Genomic DNA, 15044 nt, shown 5'->3' with positions numbered 1-15044 from the left:
TAGCTGCAAAATAGTGTCATTATGGCAATAGAGGCTGACTGAAAAGAAACATGACATGCTCTGTGTTTCTTTACCTTTGCCCTCCATTAAGTGGACAAAGTTTGCGCTGTAGCTTTCGCTGACAAGCTTTTCCTCCACACTGAAACCTCTGACGTTTGCAATTTCTTCTACATCAGACAAGTCCTCGTTTTCGTCGTACATCCTCCGGCAGATGGAGCGCTGCCATAAAAAATTGACAGGATTTACATGACAAAACTGAAACACGAGTGGAAAACAAATTCTTCACAAAGGCCCGCGCCTAAAATACGGAGTGAAGAATAAATGAACGTCCATTTCATGGCGAACTTTAAAACTGGGGCAGGGGGTCATATTCAGGTTTTCACAGCGCATTTTACGTTGCTACAACGGCATCATTTCTTCATCTAATGTCTCGCACTACAACGACGCTTATCAGAGAAGAAGGAAGCTACTGCTGGTACGATATTCCAAGATAACTGTGCATTGCTTGCACTCAACTATATTGATTTCTCCTGTTTTAACCGCTGTACGTTGGGCAAAAACTAAAAATATGAAAGAAGTTCTCAAATCTAAACTGTGACATCTATCGTTTTCACCCGTTTTCTCAAACTTGAGCAGTTTCAGTGACATGACAAATATCCCAAGGTTTACTGTTGCAAACGTTAGCTTAGCTAACTAATTAGCTCGCTGCCAGTCTCTCCTCATAAGCTAACGTTAACATGGCAGATGCTACACACCAGCCTACGTCCAGATTCAGCACACGTTTCCGCGGACTGAGCCATCGTCTCTTAAAAATAATTTTCCAGTCAGTCAGTTTGGGAAAAGCATCCTCGCGCGTAGTAAAGTTAAAGAAGCACTTAGCACGCTTTACAGGTTCAAAACAAGGGAACCATGTTTTTGTGTATTACGTCATCGCCAGGAACCAAAACATTGTTGGACAGCGTCATGGTATGTCATTCCGCTGCTTACAAATCTGAAATATTCATCATATTTGACGGTTGCTGTTTGGAAGTGGATAGAAAAATCAAAGAGCTGCCTTTAAACAATTAATATGGATGATTCATTCTACTGGTTTCATAACAAAAAGACTTTCAGAAGAGCAGCTTTCGTCGTAAAATTGGAAGAAGAAAAATCAAGAATTCTCATTCCCACTCACCCACGACTGTTTTGCCTCAACAAAACTAGTGAATAAAATAATAATAATTTCATTTACCACCCTTCTCATTCGCACAATAAAACGTGATATTAGATAAACCTGGCTGCAAAAGAAATAGCCCATTTGGGGATAATAAAGCTAACATTGAAACCGTTTTAAAGCAAAAGAAATAGCCATTTTAATGAACGTGAGTTTGGGACGTTTCGGTGATATCAGCCAGCTCTAGTTTTTATCCAAATTAGCTTTTTCCTAATATTTGAGTCAGTACTTACAAACTTTACAGTTGTATTTTTACTAACATTTTGAATGTTTATTTGTACATTATAAATAGTACGATTATCGTCTAACATTTTGTTCCTAAAACAAATTATTGCACCTTATTTTAATTAGGCAGCTAAAGACAATTCTCCAGTCTCCAAGAACATTTATTAGACCTCTGTATACCGAATGTATAGTGTTTTCTTGTGGGTATATTTTAATCTTTGCGTATCTTAACAGAAAAATTCAAAATACTTCAAGGTTGATGTATAAAATACCTCAGCTGGACAAGTTTCGTGATGATTCGCATTCAAAGTGTCTCGCTTCATCCATTTCGTGACTAACAATAATGTCTAAATGATGACTGTTCATTAAATATAAAAATAGAACATGTTGCCTATTTTATATACGTGTTACAACAGTGTTGTTACAAGATGTGCAGTAGTAACCCTTTATGGAACCAATTCTACCGTCAGTTTACTCGGTGACGGATGTTCCTCTCAGCGCGCGGGGGCTTGTGGGTAATTAAAGGTTCAGGCAGTCCAAACACGCTGGAGGAAGACTGTTGGTGAAAAATTAGCTTCCGCAGTTCTGTCAACAGGCGGGGGTAAATGCTTTCCAAGTGTGTATAGTTGGACTATCTTTTCTATCTTGTAGCGCAAGAGTTCCAAACAGCTGCGCTGCTCGGCCGGTGTTTTCATTGTCGGCGCAACATGAGTCTGAACGAGCATTCACTGCAAGCACTGTCCTGGAGAAAGCTGTACCTGAGTCGAGCTAAACTGAAGGCTTCTAGTCGAACATCAGCTCTGCTTTCTGGATTTGCTATGGTAACGTTATCTCCAAAGTATCGTCTTGTATCTATGTGGATTAACCACTCACATGAAAGTTCGGGCATGTGTTAAAAGTTGTGCCTCTGCTTTTCTTTTCTTTTAGGTGGCTATGGTAGAGGTGCAGCTGGATAACAGTTATCCTTACCCACCTGCTCTTCTCATCGCCTTCAGTGCCTGCACCACTGTACTTGTGGCCGTTCACCTGTTTGCTCTGATGGTCAGCACCTGCATTTTGCCAAATATAGAGGCTGTCAGCAACGTCCACAATCTCAACTCTGTGAAGGAGTCCCCACATGAGCGGATGCACAGGCATATTGAACTGGCCTGGGCTTTTTCTACTGTCATTGGCACTTTGCTTTTTCTTGCTGAGGTAGTTCTACTCTGCTGGGTCAAATTTTTACCTGTTAAGCCCAATAAATCCAGTAATAATACAGTTTCTACGGTTTCATCTGGTGTGGCTGCTGCTATTACTTCAACCTCTATTATGGTTCCCTTTGGTTTAGTCTTCATTGTCTTTGCTGTGCATTTCTATCGCTCCTTGGTCAGCCACAAGACTGACAGACAGTTTCAGGAGCTTGAAGAGCTATCTAACCTAACCAGACTTCAAAACGAGCTTGACAACAGGGGGGAATCTTCAATTTTGCAGTCTCCAAGCTCACATTTTCCATGAACAAGTACAGTTGATTCGTATCTGTGGTGGAACTCTGACTTCTTGGAATTTCTCCAAGCCTGAAGCCACAATTTTGGCTTCAGATTCTTTTTTTTAAACAGGAATGAAGATGTAACTTGCCCATAGTTGTGAACTTTTAATTTTGTGAAGAGCTGTATTTTTAGAAGACACATTTCATCAACTGTGAACACATAAATCTGCCATAATGCATGTAGCTTGAAATCATTCAATCTTAAATGTGATCGTAGCTTGATAAATCTCTTACATTATGGACATTATGGCAGACATATGATCAGTAACTTGGAATCCTGTCTGTTGCCTGCTGCATTTATTTATGTTTATCAGCAAATATTGCATATCTTTATGTATAGTATGTTTCGTGAACTACAGACTTACTCTGTTTCCTCCTCATTTACAGGATTTATGATAATGAACTCCATTTCTATTTGTACTGCTTGCTCTTTCTGATAACTGACTAATCAGCTGCCAAAATTAAATATTAGAAAATTGCTGACATACAGTATGTGGCATAGCTGTGGTGATAGAATAAACCTTTTTTTAAGAGTTTTTCAGGCTTTGTGTGTTAACATATTTCTGATCTTATCCATGCAAACAACATGCAATCAAAGATGGTTTTGTGTTGACAAACGACATTAAGTACCACTACCAGTTTTCCTTACACTGTGTGATTTGTCTTAACTGACACTTATATTTTTTTATCTGATTTATTGCACCTTCTGTAGTCTGATCCTTAATTCATATGTATGTTTTTTTTCTTACATTCCTCTAGAGACCCACAGGGAGCTTATCAGTCAGTCATGTTTATTAACATTTCTCTGTTATTTTATGCTCAACAGATTAAAGAAGCTGGTCTCTTTTTGAATTTGATAGGAGCAGACATAATTAAAAGTGGAAGCATGGCAATCCTCTTTCAGATTGGTTGCTGGAGATGGAGTATTGTTTAAGAATGGTTTCTTGTGGCTAATGTATATTGAACTACATGTCAAGCTTAAATAATTTGATGGTGAGTTTGCATCAACATTGTTAGTTTTACAGTATGGAATTAATATAGTGTTTGTACATACAGGAGTACAGTTTTCTCTTCACCATGGGTCTGTTATCGCAATGGCAGCAAATGAACTTTTTTTTTTATTTAAGCAATGTCTTCAGCTCAGTTTGATCATGAACTCTGAAGCGGGTGACCTAAGTGAGAGTACTGACGAGATGAAACATGTTGAATACTTATGCATATTTTTATTACATAATGGAGTAGACTTAATGATCCTCTTGCTGAAAGTCAAGACTGACCATTGTAAGCTGATTCAGCTTCCCTTAAAACTGACTCCACATCCACCAGACATACCTTAAAATAGAAAAAGAACATTTTAGTCAATACTAAATAGGAAAGGGGCTGTTTGGTCTATGCTCATTTGACCATGTCATAAAAGTGATTTGGAAATTGATTTAATTAGATGCAAGTTGAAGTAGTCCAAATGTTTTACCTTTGGAATTGGAAGTTTGGCAGGTGTTGGGGCTGCATCCCTTTCATAATCAGACAGGGTTCCACATTTTGCCACTCCATCCACCCAAAAACCTTCATAGAGCATGCCTTTGTCAGAATAGTAGAACTTGCCATTACCATTCTTTTGGCCATGTTGCCATGTCCCTTCATACCAGTTTCCATTTGCTTTAAAACAAGTTAAATCATACAATTTAGAGTATATCTCAGTTAAAACTACAATCCATTTTATTAATGCAAGGGAAAATTTTCTTACAAAATCTAATAATTCCTTGCCCATCACGTTTATCCTTCATCCACTCTCCCTCATAGATGTCTCCATTGTCATAGTACATCCTTCCCCAGCCACTCCGTTGGTTCTCACTCCATTCCCCTTCATAGAATGCCAAGTTGTTGTAGAAGTACATCCCATCACCCTGAGGAGTAGAAATTTATATCACAAATTTGGGATGTATATGTTACAGCATGCATGTTAAACATTATGTCAAATACATACGTGTTTCTTTCCATTTTTCCATCCACCACTGTACCTCCTTGTGTACTCCTGTGATCCTGGGAGAAGCACACTATAATCGCCATACCCATCAGGTTTTCCAAATTTCCATTCTCCATTATAAACGGCAGCAGGTCTCTTCCAAACCTGAGTTCCTTTGCCTTGACAAAAGAAAACAAGCCAGTAATCAATTATTTAACCAATCATTTAACATAGACCTCTCAGTGGTTTAGTTGAAACAATGACTAAGCAGTATCTAACCATGCTTCTTGTCATCCCTCCACTCTCCAGTGTATTTATTTCCACTGACAGAGAAAACTGTGTGTCGAAGTCCGCATTTCTGTGACTTCAAATCCTTCAGTGTTGAGTTTGGCAGATTCTTTTTAGATCGTTTGATAACTGGCATGGCTGGAGGTAGCTCAATGACACCCTGTAAAATAGAAAACCAGTGAGTCTCAACTGGTGGGTCCTGACCCAAAGATGGTAGCTGACCCACTTTCCCCAGTTTTTCCTATTCATTCCTCCAGACCAAGGTCTATGATGTTGGTGTCACACCTGAGGTTGAAGTGAATGAAACTTAATTTTTCTGGAAAGGACAGTGCTTTCAGTATTTACCAGACAAGAAAAAAAATTTATATACCTGTATCTTTTTTATTTAATCTATTTTGAGTTTGTGGTTAGAAATCTGCTATGTTGGTTTTCAGACTCAGTGAGTGACTATGTTCAGCTCATTTTATTTTATTTAACATTTGAAGACAAATTAAGAGCAAGCTTTTATTTACTTCTCAGTTGCACTTTTTATGTCATGCCTTTTGCAGGAAAACACCAACTGAAACTTGTAAAAAAAAATGGCTGTTACAGAAATATTTTGTTATGGCAGCCTTATTCTTAAAGTTTCACTGAATAATGTAACTATTACAATGTTTGTTAAATATGCAATGAGAGGTTATGCAGCTAAATCTTTATATTTCTGAGTTTTGGGTTGTTGTTTTTTTAACAACTTCTCCATTGTTGCAATTTTTTTAGCATGCTTGTGCATGTCAGCACTATTAATTCTGTACAATCTGAGGTCGATTTGGATCACAGCTTGTCATTAAGGGGTGATGGTGGGTCTCAACGCCAGACCAGTTGAGAACCACTGTTTTAAGCTATAGGTTTGTCTGTCTCCTCTTATGTCAACAAATTAATCTGGATCTCAGTCAGTTTGAGCTGGGTTATTTCAGAATCCACTGGTCATCATTTATGGCAAGATTCCCTAGTCCACACAGGCAGCAAAACAGACCAAACCACGATACTTCCTCTACCATGTTTACAAAATGGATGAGGCTCTTAGGCTGATATATGGGATTTTTTCTTTTGTTAAACAGCATTTTTTTTATCCATACAAAAAATATAAATTTTTTTGGAATCTCTAGTTTACGAATATTCATCAAACCAACGACAAATGTCTCCTTAATAATGATTAATCTAGTATTTCAGATTATGTTTACACGAAAAAAGTACTAAAAATATTGAACGCATCAAAAACTATTCATCACAATGTCACGACTTCATAAGAGGAATGGTGGCTTATATATTTTTTTTATAAAAGTTCAAATAAATTCAAAGAAGATTATTTGTACCTTAGCAGTGTGTCCAAGTGGATTACTTTTTAATTAAATCCTATCTGTTAAATGAGCACATGTAACAATGAAGAAAACATGTTACTAGCTAGCTAGCAGTCTAACTTCCTCAGCTGTGGAGCAGATGTGTTTGTTGTATCCTAGCAACACAAACGCGCACTGTCATTAATAGTCAATCATTTAATCCATTGCTAAATTTAAATTAAAGTTTAATATATCTGGTGTTTCTTGTTGATACCTCAGTCATTTCAACTCAGGGATATAAATGTTTGTTGACTTAAAACAGGTTCAACTGTGGTTCAGTTCGACCTAACAGTGAATGTGCGCCTGCGCCGTGGAGCACAATTAAAAAGCGTCTGAGTGGGACTGAGCAGCCCGTGTGAGGAGGTAATCGGGGTGAAACCGTGTGGAAACGTCCTCTTCGTCTCGCCGTTTTTGTACCACAATGTCCAAACCGAAGTTTCAGATGGAGTGGGAGGAAATTGACGAAGAATATCAACAATTACAGGTAACAGGAATCACTAATACGAGTGTTTTATCATACATGCTGGGTTGCAAGAAGTATCGTGCCGTGGATGTCACTGACAGCCCATAGTGTAGCGGCTAGGGTAGTTTGTCTGGCTCTTTGCTATTCGCCATTCATTTTCGGCTTAGCTTTAAACGCCACACTGAGCTCATAACTGCGCTTTTGGGAGTAATATCTGGGGAATGGATTATGTTTTACCAGGCGCTTATCATGGAGTTTGTCGCAACAAACATAGCAACCTGCTAACGTTAGCAGCAGGTTGCTTTTTTTCTGTTTGCCGCTGAAGAGCAGCTAGCCTCTCATTTCAATATGTAGCTACTGATCAAGGAGTTGCAAAGTTACGTAAAGGTCGTATGGGTGTTTTTTCTCTTTAATTTTTTGCCTGGGTAAGTTATTTAACTATCACTGAATATATTATCTATTTCTAGTCACCGGGCTAGCTCACTTAAGCTATAGTTGGCTAACTTGAAACAACTTCATGCAAAGGTGCTGTTCACTTAGAGCTGCAGCGATACATGTCAGTGTTTGTGATCATGGGTTACAACTACCTTTTTTGTCACGCAGATGGTGTTAGATGGCTGAGATGTTGACCTGTGTTCCCTTTAAAATCCCAAATCTATAGCTGGTCTCTGGGGGGAACAAGGTTGTTATGATGGAGAAGGTGATCAAATGCACAGGGATTACTAAACTAAAGCCAGACCACCTTTCAGACAGCTGTCTTAGGATTCAAGAGCCATCTCTTTGGAAGGACTTGAATAGCTTTGGAGAGACGTTGTGGCTCTGAGGCATAAAATATGACATAACAATGACATTAAAAAAATGAAGATCATAAGATTCAGTCTCAGTTAGAGGACCATGCATAATTCTGCATAACAGATTCATTCAGTTTCTAATTCTTTCAAGTAATTCTGTGAAGTTTGTCACTTATGCCAGCATTCCAAACTCTTTATTAAAATATTCCTTTAATTTTCATCTCCATCACTCTAAAATAATTTTTTACAAGCACACTGCCAAGCATCAGACATGAAATAATGCTGGCCTATGTCCCAACACAAATTATATATATAATAATAAAAATAGGTCCTTATACTTGTGCAAAATGACATTGTTTTTGTGAAGTTTCATTCTGCTCATCATCTGGACCATCTCCTGTCTCGTGTACACTCCTGACCAACCTGTGGTAGAAAGCCATTCTTTAATCATGTGCACTTAAGCGTTATTGTTGTGAGAAAACTGTCATGTGAATATACTGAATATAGATACTGTAAACACATGAGAACTCTCTTCTCCCCTAAGATGTGGCTGTTTTTATTTTCTTACACCAGAATAAGGTTTGCCTTCGTCAGATGTTTCAGTCATTTGTGCAGAGGTGCTGTTTTGTTTTTTGTTTTTTTGTTGCAATCATGCTTTTGGGACCAGAATTATTTTCAAGCAAGACTATAGTTCATGAGACAAGTAGAGTTCCAGAAAAAGCAGCCTATTGCCCACTTTTTCTCACTTCATTTTATGTCTTTTTCCTCCTTAAATAGCATTTGAACATGTATGCACTAAGAAAGGATGAGCAGTGCAAATCATTTTGAGGGAGCTAGTAATGAGTCCCCGTCCTCAGATCATAGGATTATCTGTGCTGAATGAGCAGCTTCACCTCCACAGATTTGTCTACTCTTGCTGGTAACGGGTTATGATGGATAAAATGAGCACCTTTTTGTAAAGTTTGTTTTAAAATAAAAATAACCTCTTGGATTTCAAGATCTGATTTTATAACAATTGTGCAACACAAGATTCTACAATAAAATTAAAGCTGTACTGACCTTGTGTCGCCCATGAAAAAGGCTCATGAATAAACAAATAAAGAAAAATAAAAACCAAACTTTTGGAGAAGTATGGAACACAAATTCATCTGTCTCACAGTATGAGGAAACATTTTTATGATGCAAATCATGCTTTGGTTTACCACCTCTGAATGCAGAAGCATTTGTGTTCAGAGGCTAGATAATATTCCACACCTGTGAACTTATCTTTGGCAAAAACTTTTATTCGCTCTTTCAGTAGATTATTAGTTTCTTTCATTGCTCAATTCTGACAGTTGGTAGATGTTTCTAACTCAGTATTCGTTTGATCCCCAGGAAACTCATAAAATATACAGACAGAAATTAGAAGAACTCACAAATCTTCAGACAACGTGCAGCAGCGCCATCAGTAAACAGAGAAAATGCCTGAAAGACCTGAGATACAGCTTGAACAAGTGAGTGCAGCCAATCATTAGTGAACCCTTGCTTTAGATTTCTACAGCTAAAGTGCACTAAGATGGGATATTTTTGGCTAAACATGAATGGATTTAAAGTAAATTTAAATTGTTCCTCTACTGATGAACATTTGCTCTGTTTACAGGTGTGCACAGACGTGTGACGAGAAAGAGCTAAAGCTAATAACAGACATCAAAACACAAATCAAAGATAAAGAAAATTTTTTCTTTGATATGGAAGCATATTTGCCAAAGAAGAACGGGTAAGTGTGTTTTCATGTGCAGTTCTGTTGAAAGCTGTAGAAACACAAAAAGCATCTTGCATCCGTGACACTGTACACGTTTGCTTTTCATTTGTTTAATTAGGTTGAGTGTTAATTGTGGGATTTTTGCTTTCTTTTTTCAGACTGTACTTAAGCTTGGTCCTGGGCAATGTGAACGTGACACTTCTCAGTAACCAGGCAAAGTATGTGAAGCCTTAAGATGGCTTAAAAAATATAGTTTTAGACTATGATCTCCTTGTCAGTCTCATCATCCTCTTCTTCATCTTCTAATCTCACAGATTTGCCTACAAAGATGAGTATGAGAAGTTCAAGCTTTATATGACAATAATTCTGATGTTTGGAGCTATAACCTGCCTCTTCTTTCTCAACTGTCGGTGAGACCTTTTTCTTTCAAGTGTTGTTGTTTGTAATGAAATCAGTTTTAATTAAACTTTTCCTGTTATGTGTAGAGTCACTGATGAAATCTTTAACTTCTTACTGGTGTGGTACTACTGCACATTGACCATAAGGGAAAGCATCCTCATGAGCAACGGCTCCAGGTGTGTGTTTTTATTTTTTTCTTAAATTTGTCAATTTATTCTTTAGTATTTCATTTGTAATGTTTATGTGATTTTGGATATATGATAAAATAGGATTTTGCTTGTGCTCCTGTCTTGATTCAAACTTTTTTGTACGTTTCAGGATCAAAGGCTGGTGGGTATCTCACCACTATGTGTCCACCTTTCTGTCAGGTGTTATGCTTACCTGGTGAGTTTGTGTTTCCGTTCGCTTAGTCAGATTCACCCTTGAAAGGATTGAAATGTGTTGAAGTTATCGACTCAAAAGAGAAAAAGGCTACAGTATCTTGGTTTCCGTTTCTCTGTGTCTTTCCACAGGCCAGAGGGACCAATCTATCAGCTGTTCAGGAGCCAGTTCCTCGCATTCTCCATTTATCAGAGTAAGTCTTGTGGTTTGTACTCTGTTATCTTCTTTTTATTTGTATGGTCCTTAAATCAACAAAATGTTATCTGACAGATGTTTAAAATATTCATTTTTAGCTTAATGTTTAATGCTGATCACATTAATCAGTAATCAGTAAAATTGACCTTCTGTTCCATGTGTTCAAATGTTAGAATTTATTAAGGCAACCTCTTAAAGTTTGAATCAACTGATATTGTAATATACTGTACATGTGAGACATTTGTGTCGTTATTTTTTTCATTTTTGGTTTCTTTTATAATAAAGTTACAAAGAAATAGATTAAAGTTACATTAAAGCATGAGATTGATTTTAAAAGTGATAAAGTCTTATTCAACAAAACAAAGCCAGTATAATGCTGTCTGAGAGTGTAGCTTATTTTTATTATCTAATCTATAAATTAGTGTAACAGAATCGTCCTGGTTCCACTTGGATGTTGTGTGTTTGTCACAAAAGAAAGACACAAGTATAATATTGAAAATGGTAAAATGTTGAGCCACAGCCAAAGACGGAAAAGCAGACGGTGTTGTGAAGACATAATCTGACGTCTGCCGTGCGCAATATAGAGAGGAGAGGATCAAATTAACTTGACCTTCTTGGGAGGGCGGGAGTAGGCGCCCCCTAATATAATGGTAGGGGAAACACTGTTTGGCGGAGGTGTAGTTCAGTAAAACTTATTTACATTAACAGGAGATGATCACCTTTAGTGAAGGGGCTCATTTATAACATGAGTCCCACTTGTTATGTTACTAGTTGTGTTGATCAGTAGAATTTTGAACATTTACCACTGGTCTTATAATAAAAGGACTGAAATATTTTCTCATCAGAAAGGAAAAGGAAAATTGTAAAACACATTGGTGGTTAAGTCATTGCTTTGTAAATCACATGTAAACTCATGATGTTTAATTGTGTAACATTTCTAGTTAAGTTTCAGCTGACAAGTCAAATGTTTTTTTTACTGCAGTGATGTAGCTGTTTTTGTTAAAATCATCTGAAGTGAAACCATCTTTCTGCATAATAATATGATGTAACCTGAGCTAGTCCAGTCTTTCTAATGTGCTGCAATCCAGTCATTTTTGTTGTCACTCTGCCCTCCAGGCTTTGTCCAGTTCCTCCAGTATTACTACCAGAGTGGTTGCTTGTACAGGCTGCGTGCTTTAGGAGAGAGAAATCAACTGGATCTCACAGTGGGTGAGTTGTAAGCTATTTTTGGTGGTAGCCATTTCAATCGTTTGAACCCTCAAGCCATCTGCAATACCATGTCTGGAAAAAAATGGGGTAAAGGTGAGAAATGGAGACAGCTGTTGACATCAATGTGCTGGGATGCAGATGTCAGGCATACTGGAGTAAGACCTTGTTGAGCTCATGTCTTAAAACCATCTCTAATATCAAACTGTTGTGAAGAGAAAAGCCACAAGAAATGCATCAATCACTTGTGTATTAGTATTCTGTATCATGAAATTGATTATTATGTGTCTATGCAGAGGGGTTCCAGTCCTGGATGTGGAGAGGACTTACTTTTCTATTGCCTTTCCTCTTTTTTGGCCATGTAAGTCAAAACCCTTTCTGGTTTTCTTACTTGTATTCTCATCAACTCTGTCACTTTAACACCTTTATAGCAGTATTATAAAAGCAGTCAATTCCACATGAGCTTATGAGGCAGTGACACACGTTTTTACATCATATCTGTTATTTAATCTGTATTGGGCACTTTAAAGATCAAAGTAAAAACGTGCTTGTGCCATCAGAGAGTGTGGAAACATTATGAAAGATGATGCCTCTTCTGTCTCCGCAGTTTTGGCAGCTGTACAACTCAGTGACCCTGTTTCGCTTGGCAGGACGCGAGGACTGTAAGGAGTGGCAGGTAAGGATCACATCCACAGAGTCAGTACTGGAGTTTTGTAAGATTAAAAAGTTTTTTTTGTTTTTTGTTTTTTTTTTACTGCACACAATTAAGTTTGATGAGTAATGTTGAAATCATGGTAACTTGTTACATGCATGCTGATATGCAAACAATTCTGTTAAAACAGTTTGAGTCCTGCGTTGATTCCTGAGAACAAGCATCCATATATACACCTAGAATCTGGCTGAGTGCATGCTCAGTCTGCAAAGTTACCAGTTTTAAGGTGTATTCAGTCAGCTGCTGGGGGACCTGGTGAACTCTGGCAGACTGATGCAGATCACTAAATTTAGGTGCATTAACCGTTCACACAAGCAGATACAAAGATCTTGGAAAAGACTAAAGCTGCAGAGTTTTTTTTTTTTTTTTAAACATAGTAACAAGCTCAGATTGTTGGAGAAATATTGCGGAGACAAAGACAAACACTTTGTACCATTTGTTCAAAATGTATTGACAGTGAAAACGGCCTTCTTTGAGTGTTGGTGTGTTGAATCTAGAAAAACAGGGTTTAAATGTAACGGCCACCAGACTCCAGTGTTAAGTCAGTGGCCCTCAAGTGACCTGCATGCACAGAAGAAAACATGTCTTACGCAGCACATTGCATTTGCAGATCTCCCCACTTCTGCTGTGAAAACGTGCCATCTGTCTCACTTCCATGTCATAAACATGACCGTTCAGGCTGAGTTTGCTTTCAAAAACATCAGATTGTGATGTGATATGAGAAAAAAAATTAATTTGTGCTGTTCAGACTATCATAAAATAAAAACAATCAAATATACGGTAGGTCACATGTGGGCATAATAGTCAGATTTGGGCTACTTTTGCCTGCCGGTTATGAACTGAATACAGAAATGAAAAGCGTGCATGTGTAGGTCTTTGAATCTTTTACAAAATGGGGAGAATTTTGGAAAACAAGGATACTGGAATGCATTTTTAGTTTCTAGGGAAAATATTAATTTACTCAGGTACAAAATTCACACTTGCTTATTTAAAAATACTGATCAAGCTAGATTTAGTAGATTTTGTGACTTGTGTTGAAGTAAAACTCTTCCTTTAACTTTCAGGTGTTTATGCTGGCGCTGACATTCCTCGTCCTCTTCCTGGGAAATTTTCTCACTACCTTAAAAGTTGTCCACCAAAAAATTCAAAAGAACCAGGAAAAAGTGCAAAAGAGTGACTGAGATTAAGCTGTGTGACCCTTCGAAAGGCCAGTACCCATGAAGCAAACACGCACAGTTGCTCTGTGGACTGACCACCAACGATCAGGCCGAGAGGACAGACCTAAAACCACCATTTCTCTCAGGCTTTGATAATGGCAGCAGCGTCCAGCCAAAGTGTCCGGTAAACATGCTCTTACCCTCTAATGACTTGATGTTGCCATGAGGCGCAAATCAACGAGGATGTTTGCCTAATAAGATGAACAGTTTGTTGCTTTATCCTGTGTATATAAAATGTGCGTGGAGAGAATGTGTTACTTGACGTTTGTGTTGGTGCATGAGTGCAGAGCCTTTGTTCAAATCATATGCAACTAAACAAGGACAGGTAGCAGAAGGAAACAAAGTTTGCCTCTAAAGACCTAATGTCTGTCATGTGCACACTTCTGTGAAGTAGTAATGGTCAAAGATGCTCTGGCTTGTATTTACTTTGGCACTGAACATCATGTCATGAGCCTCTCAACTTTAAAAATGTAGTTCTCAACACTTTATCATGTAATGTCACAGCTACGTAAGTATTTCTACCAGAGTTTTGGTCTCTGAAATGATAAATGGTACACAGAACTACTCATCTGCCCATTGTTTACTTAATTTTAAGGGAAAAAATCTGATGTACTCTTTCATTGTCAGAGGGGGACTCATATCTTGAAAGAGCTGGAACTACAATTGAAGGCACCACTTCTCCCACCAGGCAGTTGCTACAAAAGCTTTGTTTTATTATGCTCTACCTAAACTTTCTTCCTCCTATGAATCACTACAAGATGCACATGAAACGTAAACCATTTTAATTCTTACCAGTGAGGATTGAAGGGGCATTCCCTGTAACGTTAATCACTTAACATGTTACTAAAGAACTGTAATATGGACAGGTTTATCATGCTTCACTGATGGTCTTAATTTGGTCAGATTTGAACAATTTATCACAAAGTTAAAGATTGATTTGAAAGATCTGTTTTCATTATTGTGTCTGTTACCGTTTTCTTATGTGATGTTGCAGAAACGATTGAATGCTGCTATTCACACTCGTACTGTTTGCCCATGATACAGCTAAAAGTGCTGGATTATTTTTCTAAGTCTGATCAAAAAGCCAGTATGCTGTACAATTAAATATTTGTCTTAATATATGATCAAATCTTTCATTGTAGTTGCCTGTAGTTTTGTCTCACCTGTGGTTTCAGCATGTGTTTTCAAGGCTCAGGTCTATAAAGCCTTATTCTCCCTTTATAGGAAAGAAAAAAAAAGTCTTGTTTCTTCTGTTTTAAAAATCCTGCTCTTTTGAGTAATTACAGCACTTGCACTTTTTTTTTAAGGGAAATCAAAGCCTGTTTTAGACCAAAATGTTACATTTCATG

The 15044-nt window shown here is 37.7% G+C and overlaps 4 protein-coding genes across 5 annotated transcripts in view; 2 read left to right on the top strand and 2 right to left on the bottom strand.

The window, feature by feature from the left end:
* LOC121630086 (lysine-specific demethylase 2B) overlaps positions 1–1166 on the bottom strand; it is a 28127-nt gene extending 26961 nt beyond the window's left edge. For both annotated transcript variants that reach the window (XM_041970148.1, XM_041970149.1), the window contains exons 1-2: positions 756–1166; positions 75–219 (exon numbers count right to left, since the gene is read on the bottom strand). In XM_041970148.1, the coding sequence (XP_041826082.1) occupies positions 75–219; positions 756–800 (190 nt within the window). In that variant the 5' untranslated portion in view covers positions 801–1166. The remainder of the gene's footprint in view (positions 1–74; positions 220–755) is intronic.
* On the top strand, positions 206–3499 carry orai1b (ORAI calcium release-activated calcium modulator 1b). Its single transcript, XM_041970153.1, has 3 exons — positions 206–475; positions 2090–2259; positions 2366–3499. Exons 2-3 carry the CDS (start codon positions 2146–2148, stop codon positions 2930–2932), a joined length of 681 nt encoding a protein of 226 aa, XP_041826087.1. The 5' UTR covers positions 206–475; positions 2090–2145; the 3' UTR covers positions 2933–3499.
* A 672-nt stretch (positions 3500–4171) lies between these two features.
* On the bottom strand, positions 4172–6718 carry morn3 (MORN repeat containing 3). Its single transcript, XM_041970151.1, has 6 exons — positions 6567–6718; positions 5206–5374; positions 4948–5105; positions 4708–4867; positions 4435–4619; positions 4172–4295 (listed from the first exon to the last, which is right to left on the bottom strand). The coding sequence occupies exons 2-6, from the start codon at positions 5348–5350 to the stop codon at positions 4230–4232; spliced, it is 714 nt and encodes a 237-aa protein (XP_041826085.1). The 5' UTR covers positions 5351–5374; positions 6567–6718; the 3' UTR covers positions 4172–4229.
* A 189-nt stretch (positions 6719–6907) lies between these two features.
* Positions 6908–14638, top strand: tmem120b (transmembrane protein 120B). The gene is made up of 12 exons (XM_041970150.1): positions 6908–7074; positions 9219–9337; positions 9484–9600; positions 9744–9803; positions 9900–9995; positions 10071–10160; positions 10303–10368; positions 10497–10558; positions 11677–11769; positions 12063–12127; positions 12374–12442; positions 13543–14638. The coding sequence occupies exons 1-12, from the start codon at positions 7012–7014 to the stop codon at positions 13657–13659; spliced, it is 1017 nt and encodes a 338-aa protein (XP_041826084.1). The 5' UTR covers positions 6908–7011; the 3' UTR covers positions 13660–14638.
* The last annotated feature ends 406 nt before the right edge of the window (positions 14639–15044 follow it).

Source organism: Melanotaenia boesemani, chromosome 19 (assembly GCF_017639745.1).
Source record: "Melanotaenia boesemani isolate fMelBoe1 chromosome 19, fMelBoe1.pri, whole genome shotgun sequence".
NCBI lineage: Eukaryota > Metazoa > Chordata > Actinopteri > Atheriniformes > Melanotaeniidae > Melanotaenia > Melanotaenia boesemani.
This window is presented reverse-complemented; position numbering and strand designations above follow the sequence as displayed.